The sequence below is a fragment of the Propithecus coquereli genome, unplaced genomic scaffold, assembly GCF_000956105.1.
Source record: "Propithecus coquereli isolate 6110/MARCELLA unplaced genomic scaffold, Pcoq_1.0 Scaffold88, whole genome shotgun sequence".
Taxonomy (NCBI): domain Eukaryota; kingdom Metazoa; phylum Chordata; class Mammalia; order Primates; family Indriidae; genus Propithecus; species Propithecus coquereli.
The window spans coordinates 6,670,812-6,692,745 of record NW_012155062.1 but is presented as its reverse complement, the minus strand read 5'-3'; the positions used below and the strand labels follow the sequence as shown (position 1 = coordinate 6,692,745).

General features: G+C 42.4%; 1 protein-coding gene across 1 annotated transcript in view; it reads left to right on the top strand.

Moving 5' to 3' along the window:
* TGFBRAP1 (transforming growth factor, beta receptor associated protein 1) overlaps positions 1-21,934 on the top strand; it is a 39,133-nt gene that overhangs the window by 9,364 nt on the left and 7,835 nt on the right. Inside the window, exons 2-6 of the mRNA XM_012664335.1 lie at positions 1,999-2,193; positions 4,194-4,348; positions 15,823-15,905; positions 18,771-19,112; positions 20,816-20,873. Of these exons, the coding sequence (XP_012519789.1) occupies positions 1,999-2,193; positions 4,194-4,348; positions 15,823-15,905; positions 18,771-19,112; positions 20,816-20,873 (833 nt within the window). The remainder of the gene's footprint in view (positions 1-1,998; positions 2,194-4,193; positions 4,349-15,822; positions 15,906-18,770; positions 19,113-20,815; positions 20,874-21,934) is intronic.

Sequence of the window (21,934 nt, the reverse complement as noted above, 5' to 3'; positions counted from 1 at the left end):
CAGTGTGTCTATGAGAAAGCTTTCTAGAGGTGAGATTGCTGAGTCAAAGCTAAATGCGAGGTATTACATTTCCCCTCCGTAAAGGTCGCACCATTTTATTTCTCCCCAGCGACATATGACAGAGCCTGTTTCCCCCCAGCTTTGCCAACAGAGTATGTTGTCCAGACTTGCATGTTTTTACCAGTCTGGTACATAAGAAATGGTTTCTCAGGGTAGTTTTAATTTGTATTTCCCCTATTATATGCAAGGTTGAACATTTTTCCTGTGTTTAAGAGCCATTTGCATTTCTTTTATGGGAATTATCTATTCTTTAGCTTTTTTAAAAGTGTTCTTTATATATTTGAGATACCAACCTGTATCTGTTACATAAGTTTCAAATATTTGTTTCCAGTTTTTACCACGCAAAGGGTTTTCTAGAAATTTCGATATAATCAAATATATTGACCTTTTTAGTTATTGCTTCTTGATTTTTAGTTGTAATTAGGAGCTTTTTCCCCATCTTCTGAGTTAAAGATAGAGTCACCTGTGCTGTCTGCTTGTATGCTTTCATTTCTTAGAGTGAAGAGTGTAAAGAATGGATTTAATTTTATTTTTTTTATGTGGCTATCCAGTTGTCCCAACCAAGTATGGAGTCCATTTTTTCCTTGTCAGTTTAGGTGGCTGCCTTTAAATGTACACTCAATTATCCTTTAGCCTTTTGTCTGTCTCTGGAGTTTCTGTTTTGTTCCATCAGTTCATTTGCCTGTTCATGTGTCATACCTAACGGTTTTAGTTATAAAGACTTTACAGTGAAAACGTTTGACTCCAGTATCCCTTTGTTGGTTGTAGTGTTAGGACTGAAGGGAAATGCTACTCATATTTAGGATGCGTTTTCCCCGGAGCCTGCTATCTCAACTACATGGATATCATGCTAAATGAATTAACCTTAATTGTTGTTCTGCTTATAACTGGTACAATTATAAGCAGATTGAAAGGTCACTTGTAAGGTCTCACATTACCTATATATTAGCATAGTGACCATCACCATCTTCATAGAGCTTCAGAAGTTAATAGGTCAAACAAATTAATGAATGTAAATGCACCTCTAAACAAAAAAGCTATATATTTTCATTTTTCTTGCTGCCGTTCTCCCTGAATATAACTTGTGACCATTCCCATGTCATGAGAAATTGCTCTGAACTTTTTGCAGAGCAATACTTTGTTAGAATTTTCATAATACAATTGGTTATTGTGACTTTGAACTCTATCTTGTGATAATGCTTCTTGAAGAGGGCAGATAACTCAGCTGCTCTTCACTTCACATGTCCCCCCACCCCCAGCTTAGGTAAGGAGGTGGACTGAAACTTAGAGGGTGCACAATTGAAAATAATGTTTAGAGATGTTTACCACTTACCCGTTTGCTATGTTTGCATGTGGACAGCACTCGCACTCCTCCCTAGTATAGAGGCAGTACACATCATCGCCTGCTTGGCCAGAGTAGAACTAGTTGGTGGGTGTTGGTCACAGTCCCCCCTGTTCCCGGGTGGACTTCAACTCTGAGCATGGGCAATTCCTGATAGAACACCTAGTAGAGTGCCTGGCACATAGTAGGTGCTCAATACGTACATGTGGAATGGCTGGGTGAGAAAGAGCTGTAACTTAGACAAACCAGTTGGAGGACTAGATATGAAAGAAAGCTTGCAAAGCTTCCTAAATTGATTGAAAGTAGCTTTTGCCCCACGTGAGGACATATACTTTATAAATCTTCATGTCGATTATACGGAAACATTTTTTAACCTCATTTTTAATTGGAAGTAAATGTCAGATATGCATCCTGGGTACGGTAGTTCTCTTTACAGAAATAAAGTCCTGTAGGGTTCTTCACACATGCAGCGCAGTATATTATCTTTCCTTTTGTGAAATGTAAGATGCTAAGGAAAACTGCATCCAGACATATCTATAGAAAAGATACCATAGTTGTTTGAAGGCCCACCTAACTCTTGCTTCTTATTTCCATAGGCATGTTTGCCACAGTCGCTGGGATATCCCAGCGTGCCCCTGTGCACTGGTCAGAGAACGTGATTGGGGCGGCCGTTTCCTTTCCGTATGTCATAGCACTCGATGACGAATTCATCACAGTTCATAGCATGTTGGACCAGCAGCAAAAGCAGACCCTGCCCTTTAAGGAAGGCCACATCCTACAGGACTTTGAAGGTACTCGTTTACATAGGAATCTTCACAAAACTTGCTTACCAACCCTTTTATGATGATACTTCTTTAGTAAATGTTAGTAAGGGTCCATTAGGAACTGGGCCTTGTGCTAAGCATAGCAGATAAATGAATGACTCTAACACGGTCCCTGCGAGAGTGTGGTGTGGCTGTAGGGTACAGTGTGTATGGAGGGGTGGTGTGAGCTGAGCTGCAGCAGACCGGGGCAGTCAGGGAGGGACTTCATCTTGTGTGTAATGGTGAGCCAATTGAAGGATTTATTTTACTTTTCCTCAATTTTATTTTGAACATTTTCAAACATACAGAAAAGCTGAAAGGGAAAGAAAGCCTTTCCTCTAGATTCAGCACATGTTAACATTTTGCTGAGCCGTTTGAAAGTAAGTAGAAGATAGCATGACTTATTTTTTTTTTTTTTTTGGAGACAGGGTCTCGCTCTGTCATCTGGGCTAGAGTGCAGTGGCATCATCATAGCTCACTACAACCTCAAACTTCTGGGCTCAAGCAATCTTCCTGCCTCAGCCTCCTGAGTAGCCAGGATGGGCACGCACCACCACACCCAGATAATTTTTCTATTTTTTATAGAGAGGGGGTCTCACTGTGTTGCTCAGGCTGGTCTCGAACTCCTTGCCTCAAGTGATCCTCCCACCTCAGCCTCCCAAAGTGCTAGGATTGCGGGAGTTAGCCACCACCTGGCATCATTATGACATTTAATCTCTAACTTTAACACTCATCTCCTAAGAATAAGAGCATTTTCCTACAAAACCAGAATGCCATTTTCACACCTAAAAAAATTAACGCTAATTCTGTAGTACCATCTCATGTCCTGCTTTTATATTCAGATTTCCCCAGCTGTCCTCAAAATGCCTTTTATTGTATCTTCTTTAAACCAGGAACTAATGGAGATTTATGCATTGCATTTGCCATTTCAGGATTTTAGTTCACCAAGCATTGCCTTTCCTATGTCCAGCACAGTCTTAGCTGCTGGAGAAGATAAACTTAGTAAGACACACAGTCCCTACCATTAGGTGGGTCAGATTCCAGGTGGGCACTGACACATGTCTTGGAGTAGCATACAGAGCAGTATTATGGTGCTGTGTGTTGAATGATAGAGGTGGGTGTCATGGACACATACAGGAGATGACGTAACCCACCTTGAGTGGGAACAATGATGCTAGCTGTAAAAAGTGACACCAGGCAGAGGAGGGACAGAATCTTATGTGCGTTTGAGAAAAACTGCTTTGGTTGTGATATAGAAGACAGAAAGAAAAGATCATTTAATTGCTTCCTGTGAACAGGTAGTGCTTAGCTAAACGTTTCTTCAGAAGAGAACAGAGTTTAATTTGAAAGCTTAGTAGCGGGAGCTAGCCTCGGATTGCAGTTCTGACTCTTCCATGAACTACCTGGGGAGGGTATCACAGGTAAAACGAGGACAGCAGTGTTGGCCATGGGCGGGATTAACTCGCAGGATTGTGGGGAAATGAGTACATTAATGGCAAGACTTGGGCGTGTTTGGATGGTAGACGAATATGAAATATCTCATGGTTCAAAATATTGCATTAAAATCTCAGTTTTATATAAACTAAATTGGAGGGGAAAGAATTTTTTTTTAAAATTGTTACATGAGGCATATTATAATTCTTACTGCTAATGTTCTCTTATTGAGCTCTGCCACTTCATTGGATTATCTATTATATACCTACCACAATGATTTTAAATTCGCTAGCACTTTTAAATAGAAAAAGGCAAAAAAAGCAGATATTATTCTTTGGAAATATAGTATTAAGAGTTTGCCCTTTTCTAACAGTTGACAATGTGGGAAGAAGAAAAGGGAAGCATTATAATTTCTAATTTCTGTAGGAATTCTATTGAGAAAACTGATGAGATTGATCAGCAAATCAGATAATGATCTAATTTGGGGAAAGCAATGTGTTTTCTTGCAGGCAATATGTTTTTTCCCTTTCCAACAATGTTGAATTTCTTCCCAGGAAGAGTGATTGTTGCCACAAGTAAAGGAATTTACATCTTGGTTCCATTACCTCTGGAAAAACAAATACAGGATCTTCTAGCAAGCCATAGAGTGGAAGAGGCTTTGGTTTTAGCAAAAGGGGCCCGGAGGAATATTCCAAAAGAGAAATTTCAGGTTTGTAATTAACTGGTCACAAGAAAGCATGCCTCTAAGCCACGAGTTAGAAAACATTTGGATTTAACTAACATGCATTGGCCTTTCCTATATACCAGACTGCTTTTGTATCTGTTATTTCATTTTCTCAACAAATCCACATTTTATAGATAAGGAAACAGGCTGCAGAGCAGTCGCACAGCTTGACTGAGATACACAGCTAATAGTGGAGACATCAGGTTTTTTTGTTTTTGTGGTTTTTTTTATTTCAGGGTATTGTGAGGGTACAAACATTATGGTTACACTTTGTCTTTGCCTCACCCAAGTGCGAGTTAAAGACATGCCCTTCCCCGCTACAGTGCTCCCTGTGTCCTTTAGTTGTGGATTTACCTCCCCATCCCCCTAATCCCTGGAGGGTATTTCTACCATGTGATCATCCTAGTGTTGATCAGTTAGTACCAATTTGATGGCAAGTACAAGTGGAGCCCCATCTTCTGCTCTTGTGGTGCCTCACTTTGGATAATGGGCTTAAGTTTAATCCAGGAAAGTGTAAGAGGTTCTAGATCACTGTCGTTTCTTATGATTGAGTAATATTCCATTGTAAACATATACCAAATTTTAATAATCCACTCATGGATTGACGGGCACTTGGGTTGTTTCCACATCCTTGCAATAGTGAATTGTGCTGCCATAAACATTCGGGTGCAGATGTCCTTATCGTAGAATGTTTTGTGCTCTTTTGGATAGATGCCTAATAGTGCTATTGCTGGATCGAATGGTATTTCTATTTTTAGCTCTCTGAGGTATCTCCAAATTCTTTTCCACAGAGGTTGCACTAATTTGCAGTCACACCAGCAGTGTAAGAGTGTTCCTGTCTCTCCGCATCCTCGCCAGCATTTGATGTTTTGGAATCTTTTGGTAGAGGCCAATCTCACTGGGGTTAGGTGATATCTCATTGTGGTTTTGATTTGCATTTCTCTAATGATTAGAGATGTTGAGCATTTTTTTATATGTTTGCTGGCCATTATTCTGTCTTCTTTTGAAAAGTTTCTGTTCATTTCCTTTGCCCATTTGTTGATGGGGTTGTTTGATTTTTTCTTGTTGATTTTTTTGAGTTCTAGATAGATTCTGGTTATCAGCCCTTTATCAGATGTGTAGAGAGCAAATATTTTTTCCCATTCTGTGGGCTGTCTATTCACTCTAATGATAGTTTCCTTGGCAGTGCAGAAGCTTTTTAATTTGATCAGATCCCATTTATTTATTTTTGTTGCTGGGGCGATTGCTTTGGGGTTCTTCTTCAAGAATTCCTTGCTTAGGCTGATGTCTGAGGGGTCTTCCCAACATCTTCTTTTAGAATTCTTAAGATTTCATGCCTTAGGTTTAAGTCTGTTACCAATCTTGAATTGATTTTTGTGAGAAGTGAGAGGTGGGGGTCAAGTTTCATTCTTCTGCATGTAGCTATCCAGTTTTCCCAGCACCATTTATTGAAAAGAGATTCGAGACATCAGGTTTTGAACTCCTGACTTAATTCTGCTACTTTATACGCTGGGTTGTATTTCTAATCAACTTTCTTCTTCAGGGAACATTGAGAGAAGAATCAAGAACATAGTTCTTATAAACCAAAAGAGTTAATTTGTCTCTGAATTTAGAATTTGTGTTTGTTAGGTTGGGGTTGAATTAAAGTTTAGATTTTTTATTGTCTATAGGAAAAGCTTTGCTAATCATATTAATAAAGCGCTTAGTATTGCAGGAACCTATCTAATTGATTTCCTTAGGAGAAAATTTTTAATGCACTTAAGAAACACAAATTTTGGATATAATTGCTATGATAAATGTAATTGATATAAATCAAGCTTCCTAAAAAATATTACTTGATCAGTTATTAGTTGTTCAGGTTATTCTATATATTTGAGAGTAATAAAACATAATGTTGATGTGTGTGTATGCTTCATATGAATATCTAAATTGATAAACGTCAGTCAGATTTTATACCTGACAGTGTGATTGTTGTGGGTGAAATGCTCTTTGGCCTCCGGTGCTTTATGCAACAAAGGATAGATTCTGACAGTGGAAGAAGACAAGGTGTGTGATTTATGGTTATGGGCTATGAACGAGAGCATCTTTTCTACATTTCAACATGGATAAACTTACCGTCTTTGCTGCTGGCTTTTAAGGAAGACTGATCTGTTAGCGTTCAGCAGGGGGCAGCAAAAGCAAAAGGAAGAAAGCTCTGTTGGTTCAGGGCCTGTTACTGTGCTGGGCACTTTCATTGTTTTACATCTGCAGTGAGCCATGCAGGGCAGGGCGTGGGACCAGAGGCGGGTCGCCACTCTGAGGCTGGCGGCCACCGCGCTTGCTCTCGGTCCCGGCTCTCCTTCCGCGAGCTGCCCTCCGTGGAGATGCTGGAGTCCAGAGGGGCCATGCCAAGGTTGTCACAGCTGCTATTGGGGGACCCCTCCTTGCACACACACCATGTGTACTTTAAGTGTGTAACGTTTTCTTACGGAGGCTTTCAATGTTCTTTATCTGATTTTTTGCTTTTTTTCCCCTCTACTTTTTTCGCCAAGAGTAGAGATGTTTTTAAGGACTGGATGCCACTCACATGGTTAGGTGCATTACTTATTTTAATTTTAGGATGCCACATGCTAGACCCCAGGCTTAGAGAAGCAGAAAGGGTGAGGAGAAGAGGTCAGAGCTCAGTAGACTGCTTCCTCACCGTTGCACTCCTTTCCCTTCATTGAAAGCAAGGACTAATTTTGCTTCACTGAGTTCTAATTTGGGGATGAGTTGATCAAGAAGTTTAACTGTAGGACTGAGATTATAGGATTGTTTCTTCTAGAAGTCCAAAAGGGTTATTCAGAACTTTCAGAAAGCAGGCCTTAAGTAAAGGTTTAGGATGCTTTAAAGAAAGAGTAAGGCCGGGCATGGTGGCTCACACCTGTAATCCTAGCACTTTGGGAGGCTGATGTGGGAGGATTGCTTGAGCCTAGGAGTTCAAGACCAGCCTGGGCAATGTAGCAAGACCCTGTCTAAACAAAAATAGAAAAATGAGCCAGTGTGGTGGCACATGCCTATAGTCCCAGCTACTTGGGAGGCTGAGCCAGGAGGATCACTTGAACCCAGGAGTTATAGGTTGCAGTGAGTTGTGATTGCACCACTGCACTCCAGCCTGGGTGATAAAGCGAGACCCTATCTCAAAAGAAAAAAAAAGAGAGAAACAGTAAGAAGACATCTTGCTTTATAGACAGGTTTCTGTCACACATAAAAAATTACTTGATTTGTACCATGTCATATGGATAGTGTTTATATTTAAGCTTGAGCTCTGATAGATTTTTTTTACTTCATCTAAAAACATTTCAGTATGTATCTCTAAAGGCAGAGATGCCTCTTTTAAATACCCACAGCACACAGCTCCTCCAAATCAACACTAATTCCTTCATATGGTGGGTATCTGGCTAGTGCTCTTATTTCCCCAATTGTCCTATAAATGTTCATGCTTTGCATTTTTTTTATCCTTAGTAAAAATCTCACTAGACTGTACACTCAAATTACTGTTTTACAGTCACTTGGGGTGGTTCTCCTTGGTGTGGTTCTGCTACCAGCTCTTATATATATAGTTAGGTTCATTTGCTTCATTTGACTTTTGTTCTTTAGGGATTGCTTTTTATATTTTAATTTGTTTTATAACTATGTAAAATATTTATGTAATTCAAGAGTCAAATCATCAATTCAAAGTATATTCAGAGAAGTCTAGACTCTGTTTCTCTCCTTCCTCTGGTCACTTCCTTCCTTCTTACTGTGTGGTCTGTTGATTTGCATTTCTCTCTGTCTCTCTTTCTCTCTCCCTTCCTCCTTACCTGTATTCTTTTCATGTGAGTGTATTTTTTATTCTAATGGTTACTTTAATAGTATTAACTTTATAAAATCCCTTTGGTTTTCTCTTTCCGGGGAGGTTCCTGTTGTCTGTTGGTTCCCCACTTTGAGCGTATTTGAAGTTAGTCAGCACCCTCTTCGTCACTCTCCCCTTCTCTTCCCCAGCATCTGCTTTGAAGCACTGTGCCTTCGTGGCTACGTAGCCAATACCTGGAAGGCAGTCGGCAAGCATATTGTCCTTTTTGCATAATCTCCCCATTCTCTCCTATTGTTTTGATGAGCATATTATCCATACTCCTCTGAGCACATAACCCACCACGTATTGTTCTGTTCCCTTATTTATCAGTCTTAGTTCTGTAGGCAAATGTATGTTGAATGTTTACCACCAAATTTAATGTCGATGTTCCCTCCAGTCATTTTGGTTTTCTGAACAATCCTCTGGTAGATGTTTCAGGATAGGAACAGGAGAGCACTGTCTCTGAATTGGCGGTGACAGTTCATCTGCAACATTTATACTTGAGGGCCAGTTTGGTTGAATATAAAATCCTCAACTCACATCTTTCAGTGAGGAACGTAAATATGTTCTACCGTTATGAAATGTCGCAGTCAAAAATCTGATGACAATCTGAATTTCTTTCCCTTGAAGTGACTTGATCTTTTTGCAGCGATGCCGAAACCACTCAAATTTCTGTCAGGTCTCATGTCTCCATGTTGGCACACTCGGCCAGTTGGAGCCTTCTAAGTCCCCACTGCCATCCTCACGGTGGCCTCCCGAGCTCTCGGGTGGTGCTGGTGGCACGTTGGGGTGCCCTGGCTGTCTCGGGCCAACAACCCCTTTGCCTCTCTGCACTTGTCCCCGTGGTTTCTGATACTACCAGGGTCTGCAGCTGGTGGTGAGTTGCCCCCACTGGCTTGTGCTTTGGGGTTTGTGGGGAGGCCTTGTCACTTATTTTCTTACAAGTGTGTCAGTGAGTTTCTGGTTTTGCTATCCAAATTGTTTTTTGCTTTTGTGTTTTTAGTGGTGCTAAAATATACAAGATATTCACCATTTTAACCATTTTTAAGTATTCAGTTTAGTACACAGCAAGTACTAAGTGCATTCACATGGGGTGCCATCAGCACTGCCTCCTTTCCGTCTTCACAACTTTTTCATCTTCCCAGACTGAACCTCTGCACCCATTAAACACTGACTCCCCATCTGCCCCCTCCCCCCAGCCGCTGGCAACCACATTCTATTTCCGTCTCTGTGAATTTGACTACTCCAGGTACTTCATATGAGTGGAATTACATTTCCTGCTTGTCCTCCTGTGACTGGCTTATTTCACTTAGCATAATATCTTCAAGATTCTTCCATGTTAGCATATGTCAAAATGTTCTTTCTTTTTAAGACTGAATAATACTCCATTGTATGTCTATACCATGTTTTCTTTCTTTACTCATTCCTCAGTGGACTCTTGGGTTGCTTTCACCTTTTGGCTATTGTGAATAAAGCTACTATGAAACAATCGTTTTCTTTTTTGAGGGGAGACTTGAGAGATTAAAAAACATTGGCACTTTCTTAGCCATCTCAGGTTGCTGTGACAGAATACTATAAACTGAGTGGCTTAAACAACAAACATTTATTTATTTCCGACAATTGTAGAGGCTGAGAAATCCAAGATCAAGGTGCCTGCATGATGTGGTGTCTGAAGAGGGCCCCCTTCCCGGTTCATAGACAGCGGTCTTCTCTCTGTCTTCATGTGGCACGGAGGGGAGACGAGCTCTCCTGGAACTCTTAGAATGTCACTATCCCATTCATGCGGTCTCTACCCTCAGGACTTTATGTAATCCTAATTACCTCCCAAGGACTGCATCTCCTAATACCACCCTACCTACCTACCCTAGTAGGTAAGAAAACGAAGTTACCTGTCTAATAAATACATGAAAAGATGCTTTGTCTCCCATATAGAGATATGCACACTAAAATACACTAATGCATTTTCCATTTAGCACATTGCCAGAGATCAAAGCATTTGATAGTACCATCAAATGGTGGTGAGGGTGTGGGGAAGTGTGTGTCATGTGTCATGTGTCACTCATAAAATGTAAATTGTTACAGCCTTTATAGGAGGCAATTCAAGAAAACCTGACAACATTCAACTTGTAGTTGTGCACCTTGAAGTGTAGTCTATAGATAGGTCTAATCACTAAAATTTGAAATAATAAATGTAGAAGACTCTTGCTCCATCTTTGTATGTTAAAAAAACAACAGAACCTAGAGGCCACCATTGGGGCGTGATTCAGTGCGCTTTTGTCCCATGGGTGGGTGTTGCAGTGCTGTGCAGACAGGAAAAAGTCAGTGCCTTTATGCACTTAATGTGCAGTGTGAAGATAGAATAAGTTAAAAAAAACAAAGGGCAGAGCATTGCGTATAGCATTGCTACCACGATTAAAGTGGGGTAAAAGTATTTGCTTATCGATATATAACATGTCTCTGGAAGGTTGCTCGAGAAATTAATAGCACTCATTACTTCTGGAGGGCGTCCTCTGGCTGGGGTCGGGAGTGGAAGGCCTCACCATATCCCTTTTGAATGTTTGAAATTTGAGCGTATGAATGTATTGCTCACTTGGGGATTTTAAATTTTTGGAAGTATAGAAGAAAAAATAACATGCATGTGGTTAACAAAAATTCAAATGGCAAGTTTCCTTTTCTCCCTTAGTATCATTCTCTCTAAAAGCCACCAATGTTCTTTTCCAAGAGTTCGGGCCTTTTTTGGGATAAATTTTTTACGTGTGCTCCCTCTTTTCTTGCCACCACCTCGCCGGCAGGCACACTGTTCCCACTTTCCTGCTTTGTGTGTGTCTGTCGCGTGGCTTACTTCCAGGTCAGGGCTCCCCAGAGCATGTTTCACCAGACACTTGTGCAGGGATGGCAACAGGTGCAGGGTGGGAGGAAGCTTCTGTTTTGAAATGTGAAATTAATTGGGTTTTCTAACTGAAGGTTCTCTAGTGTGATTCCCTCCAAGGGTATATATCATATATTACTATATTTGTATTTTGTTTTTTGAATCCCCAAAAAGGAATATACATAAAAATATATCATTCTATATATGATATAGTTGTATATATAATTATAGGATTTAAATGCATCTTTGCTTATATATTTTATATATCAACATTTAAATATATAGACACATACACATACATATACACATTTACAAACTTATTTATTCGGGACAGATTGCCTTTTTAACAAGGAGACTGTCATGGCATTAATGTTCCACCTAATATATTTTGGAAAAGGTGTTTCTATTTCGGCAATAACTAAGTAAGAAGGTTTTTCATTAAGTAAAAACATAAAGGTATGAATATAGTTAAAATTATAACATTCATGCCAAATGTTGTTTAGAATGTTGGCTGTACTTACAAGAATGATAACTTATATAGCCCAAGTGTTCTGGGTGTTATGAGGCATGAGAGCACACGTCGTGGTGGTCTGTGTCATGCTAGGAGTGGGCTGTCCTCCACATGTTGGTAGCTGGTTTGTAATGACTACATTTGGCATTTTGCCGTCTCCAGGTCTGCAGCCCACGTTGGTAGAGGGGGCGTGCCGCCAGCCCTGCAGTCCTGGAGGCTAATGAGCCCACTGGCAAAGCTAGAGTGCTCCCTTGAGGTGGGAAGGGATCTAAGCCTAGCCCTATAAGTAGGCTTTTCTGCCTTTAAAAAAATCTCTTTTCTTAATGCTGTCTTTATAATCTAGTGTCTCTGTTGTCTCCTTATATCCTAGTAGAGGTGACCTACAGCCTCTCGGTTCCCAGCCCGTCCCCTGCTCATGTTGTCCCTGCCCCTGGCTCCCAGTTCACATCATTCCAGTGTATATCTGTCATCCCCCCTTGGCTCCAGGGAAACCTCCCACTGTGGTATTTGCAGACTCATTTGGTTGTGGTTGTCATCTTTCTCAGAAAACCCTTTTTATAGCTATGAAAAATATTCTAGTCTGAGTCCACATTTGACCTACCCAGTTTTTACAGACTTGAAAGAAAATATCACTTTTCTGAATTGCAGTAATTGACTCCATTTTATTCCTTATGCTGGCCTCACCGCTCAACCCATTGTTGCACGTTTGGCCTGTGGTTAGGTACAGCCACCTGGGTGCCCAGTTTTAAGAATTGCTCTTGTGACAGTGACGGTATCTCTGCTGCCATCATGTGATTATTCCAGCTACTTGTAGGAAGTTTCCTTTTAAAATCTGATTTTCAACTCTTTCTTTCATTAGAATAGGATTTATCCACTTCCCCTCCAGTACTCACAAAGATGTGGTAGAATACAGCAAACAGACTTGAAAAGATGATGGAAAACGTTAAATCTTGGCATTAGTTAGGAATGCAAACTACATGCTCAGTGTAAAGAGAGACATTTACGGAGTGCTTACTGCATGCCAGGCACTGTTGTGAAGCCCACACAATTGAGCTCTCTTATCCTCACCGCAGCTCTGGGGTAGGTGTGGTTGCGCCCTCCTTGCAAAGATGAAGATGCAGCGTACAGACCCAGAGTCGCTTGCGCAGTGTCACACGGCGAAAAATGGGCAGAGCCGGGACTCACAGCCCAGCATTCTGTTTCCAGAGTGTTTCACTTTGGTCTAAGCCAGGTCACCACAGAAATAAGAAGCTTTCAGCTATTACCAAAGTTCAGTAAAGGGAAAAAATTTACTTGGAGAAGCTTTTTTCCTATTACTGTAGTAAAATATACATTAACATAAATTTTTACCATTTTAACTATTTTTGATCATATAGTTCAGTGGCATTAAGTGCATTCACAAGGTTGTGCAGCCATCACCACCGTCCATCTCCAGAGCTTTTTACCTTCTCAAGCAGAAACTCCGTACTATTTAACAGTAACTCCCACCCCTCCCCCCATTCCACTTTCTGTCTCTATGAATTTGACTAGTCTGGGGACCCCTCATTAGTGGAACCATACAGTATTTTTCCTTCTTTGCCTGGTTTATTTCACTTAGTGTAATGTCCTCAGAGTTCATCCAGGTTTATCGTGTGTCAGAATTTCCTTCCTTGTTAAAGCTGAATATCATTCCATTCGTTGGAGGACACTGTATTTCATTAGGCAGTGCCTGTTAAGGAGAAGCCACAGCACAAGCTACACTGAATTTAGTGCTCAGAAGAGCTGTTCTCTCAACATGTAAAGAAGCTCGTGTGTGATATTTAACTTGGACAATGCAACCTTGAAAACAGGTTTAGAAATCTTTAGCTTAGAATCTTCTGTTTCACAAAACTCCCAATTCCTCAAATCATGTAAGTTAGAAATCTCAATTCTGAAATGTAATACTGATAACATGGGTTTTAACTTCAGTTTCAACTCACTCCCAGAGTACATGTGACTTCTTTTGAGCCTGGCCGAGGTATTGGGCCCCCAGTCCTTTGTACAGAGTAGATACTGAGTGACTACTTAGAGCTCTGTCTTGCTAATTTACTCTCTTCACCTGGGAATTTCAGTCACTGCCTTACACTGAAGGCTGGTAATAAAAAAAGAAAGTTGAAGCTTCCATCGTTGAATTAGCTCTAGACTTTCTTGTTCTCTGTCTTCCTTATGTAGTCATCTTCGTTCCTACTTGGCTCCAGGTGTTGTATTATAGTTCAGGATTGATGAGCAGGAGCATTAGGAGGTGTCAGTCTAGTAGACAATCTGGAGATGAGACAGTCACCTTCAGAGAACCAAGAATTGGCTGTACTTAGTCAAGTTTCTAATCAGCCATTTTTTAGGTAAAATCGGATGGTGTTCTCTATCTGTCATCCTTGGTCAACACCCATGGTGCTTGTATTCAGGATGAAAGAATCTCTTTGCATGCTTCCTCCAAGTCTACATGTAGCATTCCCACACTAGAATATAGAAAACAGCCTCTTATTCTGAGAGATTTGGAGTGTTAGCAACAGTAATTTTTATTTCCCTTCAGGTAGGGGACCAGCAGATGACATTTGAATCCTCCAGCCATAACAAATAAATTGCTGTTCAGCTGATTTCTCATCAACAAGCGTTGGTGTGGTTGAGACTTCTTCTGCGCCAGCTGATGGGTCCTTTTCATCCTTTTTGCTAAGTGGATGGCCTCTGTTATTTCTGCTTTCAGAAAGGGAACTCGCACTCCTGGGCACCAGGACTTCGACCTGCTCCCATCTCCTTATTGAGTAGTACGATTAGGTTGGTCTTTAGGTCAGAAATGGCTTGTTTCAGGGAATAAAAATAAAGACAGATGGTGAGAAGAGAAATGAAAGGTTTAAATAGCCTGCTTGTTCTGACATCTCTAAAGGAATTTTTGCTGGGGGCAGAGGGAGGAACTGTGGCTTTGCTTTTGAGAGCTCTTTAAAACTACTGTACAGTGAAGGCCCTTTGAAGGGTAATTGGGAGAACAGGATTGGTGGGGTTCAGGCACTGCCTGGCTCCACTTTGCCGGCGTCTTCACTGGCCAACAGCACTAACCGCCTGCTGTGTGGATGAATCAGTGAATGGAAAGAATGGGTTCTAGAATCCAAAAAAGATCTGGTTTTAAATCATTCTTCAACCACTTGTTACTTAGTAAGTTGGGGCTAAAAACTTAACATCTCTGGATAGAACTTCCTTATCTGTAAAATGGGGACAGTGAATGACAAAGTGGAGTTTCATGAAAATTGATCAGATAATTCTTCACATCAATAAGCACTTATAAATGGCAGATATCAGGCTGGCAGTGTTGGGGTGCTAGGGAGTGATGTGTGTACCCTGCATTCACGGAAATTATGGCTTGTCAGACAGCACTTGAGTTGGAAGGAGGAGGCTTGAGAGTCAGACAGAGTGCTCCAAACACAGCCAGGGTCTTCACTTGTGAGGCGAGGAGGACCTGGGCTATGGCGGTGGCACCTGTAAGGACAGAGTGAAGAGACACGTCCAGGAGCTGTTGTGAACAAAGGGTGCACAGAACTCAAAACCGACCTGGTTGGACAGTGACAGCAAGGGGTTGGGATCAGAGACACCACATGACAAGTTCCTAAAGTGTGTTTTGCTATTACTGGGTGTTACGAGAACAAACGGGTCATGGAAATCTGGGTCATTGTGGATTAAACAAAGATAAACTGGCACCTTTACTGCAGGAATTTCAGATGGTGATGCGTTAGCGTGGGCCGTGCATCACCAGGAGGAGATGAAGCATGCAGAATTTCCCCTAAGAAAGCCTATGTATTTATCTATTTAGTTGTTAAAAGGGATCAGCCTGTGCTCTGAAGGATACTCTGAGAAATGCTACTGTGAAGTGTCAATACCAGAAGAGCAGGAGAAGACCAGGCAGCTCCTAGTCGGCCAAAAACACTAGAGTTGTTCGAATTCTTCTGAGCAACTGGAAGTAGAGGCAGCCACTGAAGCCCTGCAAATTAACAAAGATAAAGGGATCCATTTGGGAAGGATCGGGGAATTATGAAAACCAGTCCACAAAGAGACAGATATCTATCACTTCATATATGCCTTGCTTTTTCCTTTAACTTGTAACTTCAAGCTTTTATGTCATAATTACCATTCAGCTTGGGTTATGAATTAGAGATTGAGTTTCCCCCTGCTGTGATGGTTTTAAGGTATCTCTAAGAGATTAAACGTGTCTTTCCTTGCAGGTAATGTACAAAAGGATTCTGCAGCAGGCGGGGTTTATACAGTTTGCACAACTTCAGTTCCTGGAAGCTAAAGAGCTCTTCAGGTAATTTGAGGTGTTGGTAGCAAGACTTCCACTACAGTGTCCCTCTGTGGTCAAACCTCTGTTTCCAGTGTGATGTCGTGATGGGAACTGTTGGGCTTCAGGTGGAAATGGTGAGGGTTGTTGGGAACAGCAGACACCAACAGTGCTGGTTCCTCGACTTCACCCCTCACCCTCTGCCTCGGGTTAACTGTCCTGTGTCTTAAAGAGGGTGGGGGCTGAGGAGGGGGCAGAGAATAGTCCTGTGAAGAGGCTCTTGTGAAGGCATCAAGACTCTTTGCCAGTCTTGCCCAAATGGTAGGGGGAGTGGGGAAAAAAAAAAAAACCAGAAAAAGATTGTTTAGCCAGGAGAAGAGAATTCTAGAGAATGAACTTGATAGCACTGGAGGGATTCCTAGGAAAGCACTATAGTTCTGACTTGCTTTTCTCCAGAGATTTTACAAGAAGCTCTGAGTTTAGAGAAACAGCTGGGGCTTCTGGAAGACCTATGAAAACTTTTTGTTACCTTCTAAAGACTTTTAAAATGTGACATTCCTGGTCAGCTGTCTTAGAAAGTTGAGTTTCTCTTGTGGAGGTCCCTTGTGGCATTGAGATGAATCCTGTATCAGTAGGATGCATTCTCTCTCACCCCGCCTTCCCCCCCCACCCCCCGCAGCGACCACGCCTGTCTTATGGGCGCACCTTTGGTGTCAGGCCCCTCCTCTCCCCCTGCCCTTTCCTGCAGCCGGTGTGCTTGGTGAGGCAGTGCTTACTTGTTCAGCACTCCTTGCAGAAGACTAAGTTAGACCTGCTCTGACAGTCTTTAAATAACCTACTAAAGCACTGCCTTTAGAGTAAGTTTTCAAAATGTCTCACTAGAATAGATTCTGCACAGTTTAGAGCTATCTAAAATATAAGATGTATGGGAAGCCCCCGAATAGATCATTTTCATCTAGGTAACAAACACCTCTCGTGGCACGCTGTCTCCTGCCAGTCCTCTAGGATGTTTGCCTACGACCCAGGCATGTCCCTGCATCCACTGTGGCTGTGATCTCTCTGTTACACAATCCAGTGTAGACAATGGATTTCTGAGCAAAGAAGGAATTATTCCTTAAATAATGATGTCCATATAACTTTTACTTATGCAAATCCCGTGGGCCGTTCTCATCTGTTCCTGGAAAGATCAGTAGCCTTGGGGTATAAATAGATTCTTTGCCCCTTTGAACCTAAGCTCTTTTCTGCCATATCTTATTTTATCCCTGCAGTGTTGAAGACCTCCTTACTTGGGTCATGGGTGCATGTCAGGGCATCTTTTTCTCATGGGCTGATCTGAAACAGTGGCCACGACGCATTCCTAGAAGAGTTCACTGATTTTGGAAGAGAATAAATGTAGGGCCTGTCTGTTATTAGGATGAGATTCCTGCACTTGTATACATCAGCTTCTTACTAGCTTAACTTTACATTGACTGCTGCTTAGCTTCTGTCCGGAGCGTGACTGAGAGCATTGATACTTGAAGAGGATACTCCTAAAACAGGGATGAGTCCACTTTCCCTTCCTGTGCCCCAGGCAAACATTGCCAATAAATCATGGTGTTTTTTTTTTTTCTTCATTGAACTGGGACTTGTCCTCAGACTCCTTCTCAGTACTGTGCCAGAGGCCACAACTGCCAGCTGGTTATGGCTGGTGCCTAAGAGGAAACAGATTTACCCTTTGCATGCATTGTGGGGACATGTGCAATGTGTCTGTTCCTCTGGACAGTCTGCAGCCTGTCCTTGTGTCCAGCAGGTGCAGCTGGTCTTTCACTCAGCAGACATGGCCTAAGCGTCAAGCAAGGGAAGGAAGGGTGAGACCATGCCCCTACTACTATGGTGTGCCCGTGCCACTTTGGGAAACAGGCGTGTACCCCTTGTACAGTGTGGGTGCCGCTGTGCCGTGGAAGTGTTGTGTGGGCTTACGTTAGCCAGTGAGGGAACCCTAGATCTTATGCGAAAAGCAGAAGTTTCCCAGATCAAGAATCATACTTTAGCCCAGATTGGCACTATTGACGTTTCAAACCAGATAATTCTTGGCTGGGGACTATCTTGTGCATTGTAGGGTGTTTAAACGCAGCAACCATGGCCTCTACCCGCTAGATGCTGGTAACAACCCCCCAGTCCTAACAAAAATGTCTCCAGACATTTCCACATGTCCCCCAGGGAGCAAAATTACTTCCCACCGAGAACCCCAGCTTTAGGCAAAGGAAACAGCAACAGCAAAAGCTTAGGAGGAATGAACTTACAAACTGGCAAAATAGTTAGGTACTGTTGAAATGTCAGGGTGTGGGAGGGGCGCTCCAGGCTGAAGTCATAAGGTAGTTTGGGGACAGTTTAGGAAGGGCCTTGAATGTCATGCTAAGACATCGGTGAGGAAATTGTGTCCTTACAAAGTCCCTTCTTTAAGGACCATTCAACAGGTCTGTTCATCATTTAGTACCAGTTAAATGTTGGCTTCAGAAGACCCGTGATGCTGCTGCCTTTGCGCAGACACCGAGGGCTGTGATCCTTGGTGGTGCTTTTTCTGCCCTGGTTGCTGGGAGTCTGGTGTTCACCTGAGTATTCGTAGCATCGAAGTGTTTCAGTGTTCCCCCTCCACACTGGTTGTTGGTTGTGTACGTGTCTTTCACCCCGTCCCCTCTGTTCTCTTTGGGAACCAGGTGGTGGCACCCAGTTCAATGGTGCTTTGCTGCACTTGCAAATTTGGACAGTCGCTCTGACGTGCCTGCCCTGTCCCCAGCTCCCCCACCCCCCGTGAACACGTGCCGACGTGCACTCCCCTCCAGTGCTGTTTTGTGTGCCTATGTGTACTCTTTCTCTCTTTTTGCTTCATTTAGTTTGACACTGTAATTGCAGAAGCGGCCAGCTTGACGTCCGGGAGCTGATCTCTCTCTACCCCTTCCTGTTGCCTACCTCCTCCTCCTTCACCCGGTCCCACCCTCCTCTCCACGAGTATGCAGACCTGAACCAGCTGACGCAGGGGGACCAGGAGAAGATGGCCAAGTGCAAGCGATTCCTCATGAGCTACCTGAACGAAGTCCGCAGCACAGAGGGCGCAAACGGCTACAAAGAAGACGTCGACACAGCCTTGCTCAAACTGTACGCGGAGGCCAACCACGACAGCCTGCTGGACCTCCTTGTCACCGAGAACTTCTGTCTTCTGACGGACAGCGCCATGTGGCTGGAGAAGCACAAGAAGTGAGTGTTTTCCTTTTGCTTGGCCCTTTTGCACTCGGTGGCCCTTTGCCGTGGATGTTGTCGTAAAGCCGACTTAGCCAGTGTGACGCTGGGGCTCCCAGTGATCCATCCAGCGACTGCCGTGAAATCATAGTGACAGCAGGCACCCAGCACTCCTCAGACGTCCCTCCCATCACCGTCTGTAGGCCACTTGAAGGGCTCTTGGAGGGCATTCACTCTCAGACCCATTCTTTAATGATACAGAGCACAGTCTGGAACTAGTCATGGGCTTTTGTTAGTAAATGAAGTGATTTTTAAGTTTCCTATGTAGTCAACTTAGGATTCACCTGCGGGAGATGCCACATGTGCATTGGTGAAATTAATAGTGCACTTTAGTCATTGATAACCAAATTAAATAGATAAATATCTAGATAAGTAGGTACAAAGGGAGGCTTCTTGATTTTGTTGATACAAGGTATAGTTTAAAAGTTTGCTTTCTTTCAGTGCATGAGTTAGTGGGTGGCCTTAGGTTTAGTGGGCAGTTAATACATAGTGACTGGCTTGGTTGGGCCCAGCAGCTTCTTCATCCTGGGCAGGTGATCATGTAGCCCAACCGTTCCAGGCCTTGGTTTTCCTATCTTTAAAAATGAGGGGTGTTGCCTCAACTCCATTTAAGCAAAAATAGTTCTGGCTGTGACTCTTGTTAAGTATGTGAAATGGCGAAAGTGTGGATGAAATCCCACGGGGACCATGGGGTTACTGTGCTAGGTCCCATTCAGGTGCATGAGGTGACACAGGCTTCCACGTGGTACTAGCTCTTTCAGCAGTTTCCATCAGTTCTGCGAATATGCTGTGGAGTCAGGTTATTTTGTTTAGGAGCCAGGCCTCATGGTAGTGACTCAGGATGGTAGGATCTGTAGAGTCAGCATAACTTTCCAAAAGTTTAAGGAAATGCGAAGGATTCAAGTAGATACGTCAGTATCTTGAGAGTTTGCTCTTGGAAGGAAGAAATCTGACCTCTCACTGGGTCAGCTCACTCCAGTTACCTGCGGGGGAGGAGGAGGACCAGGGTCCTGGCACACATGCAGAACTTCGGGACGGTGCCAAGGGCTCCCTGCCCAGGCAATGCCAATATGATTGCTAATCTTTTCCATTTATAAATGAGGAAATGGAGGGCTGGGAAAGTTAATCTACTTGCTCAAGGTCAGACAATTTATACATAATGAAGCTTGAATTGAAACTCGGGGCCTTGAACTCTGGGCACCCTTCCCAGGACTCTCCCTGACTTCCTGCCACCTGCCATGCCTGGATTCCGTTGCAGTTACTGCTGTTACTCATGTTCAGACTCCTCACCCCCTCTTTCAATGCTTGCTCAGGCAGCATACTTTTTAGTACCCCGTGATGAGTCAATAATGGTTAACTGAAGGGCTATGAAATTACATTAATATTTGAAGCAAATTGTAAGGCAATTCCAAATGTGATTTTTCCATAGTATAGTTATTGTTTTCTTTTTCAGCTCATCTTAGATTGGAATCAGATTCTTTTTGGAAACTGATAGAACATACCTTTTTAGTACCATGAGTAAATAAACAGAAGTGAGAATCCTTTGGCTATTTGAAATTTGTTTGCCGAACTCTGACTTGAATAGAATACGGGTGTCACTGTGCGGAGGCCGCCTGTGTGGCCGGTGGGAGGGTTGTACTTACCGTGTTGTTCTCTTTCAGGTACTTTGCACTGGGACTGCTCTATCATTACAATAACCAAGATGCTGCTGCAGTTCAGGTGAGTTCAAAAGCATTTTCACATGATTTTAAATCAGTGTCATTTAATTTAGTGTTACTTAAAAAACATCCACAAGTTGACAGAGACCGCTTTTGCCTGATCAACACCCTTTTTTCCAGAACAAAAATAATACTGTTTTAGAAAGTGAATTCCTTGAGAAATGTTGGCCAAGAATTTTCTTTTCTTTGTCTTTATATCTCCTTAAAGAATATTATTGACACTGAGTTTTTGGAAATTTAAGAAATGAAAATACAATTTCTCATGGAGCTGCAAGGCATATGACATCACTGCCCTATCAGAAAATTAAGGCAGTGAATAACAGTCAGATGTATCATTTCCACTGTTAAGTACGATAACCGTTGCCAATGAGCTGTCCATTATTGTCCTTGTGTCACCTGTGACAAAACCAAAGCTGATCAAGGCCAGTCTCTTGCCCGAGGCCATGCTGGTCGTCAGTGGTAGAGCTGGGATTTGAACTAGCATTCTGTGTTGCCCTGGCAGGGCTATTGTGAGTGAATCAAAATCAGCATCGATTTGTTAGTGTAGTTTCTCGTCTCACATCTTGCATCTTACTACTGATCTTGAAAAAACCTCATCTTGTGCTCTCAGGAAACTTTCTCCCCTTCTGCTATTGGTTATCTACTTGTATTGCAGTGTGTAGGAGGTTCCTGATGTGCCTTTTTGTTTTATTTTGTGAGGGGCCAAGAGCATCAGCCGTATTCACCCAGCCAAAGTCAACTTTATGACTTTGGCAAAGCTGAACAAGTATTTAGTTGCTCTGAGAAACTATCATGGTAACATGATCGCAGAGCAGAGTTAAAAAAAAAAAGTGGGTTCCCATCAATGTGTACCCAGTGGCCAAGAGTAGATTTGGGTGTCAAAGATAAAATTTTTATTCTTTAAAACATGATGTTATCAGAATTACAGCTTGATGTAAGTGCTAATAATAGCATTAGCAGATATATATATGTATGTATGTATATATGTATGTATAGTTAGAGATTTGTAAACTTAAAATAATATGGGATAAATCTCCATGTGTGACATTCTATAAAAAATGA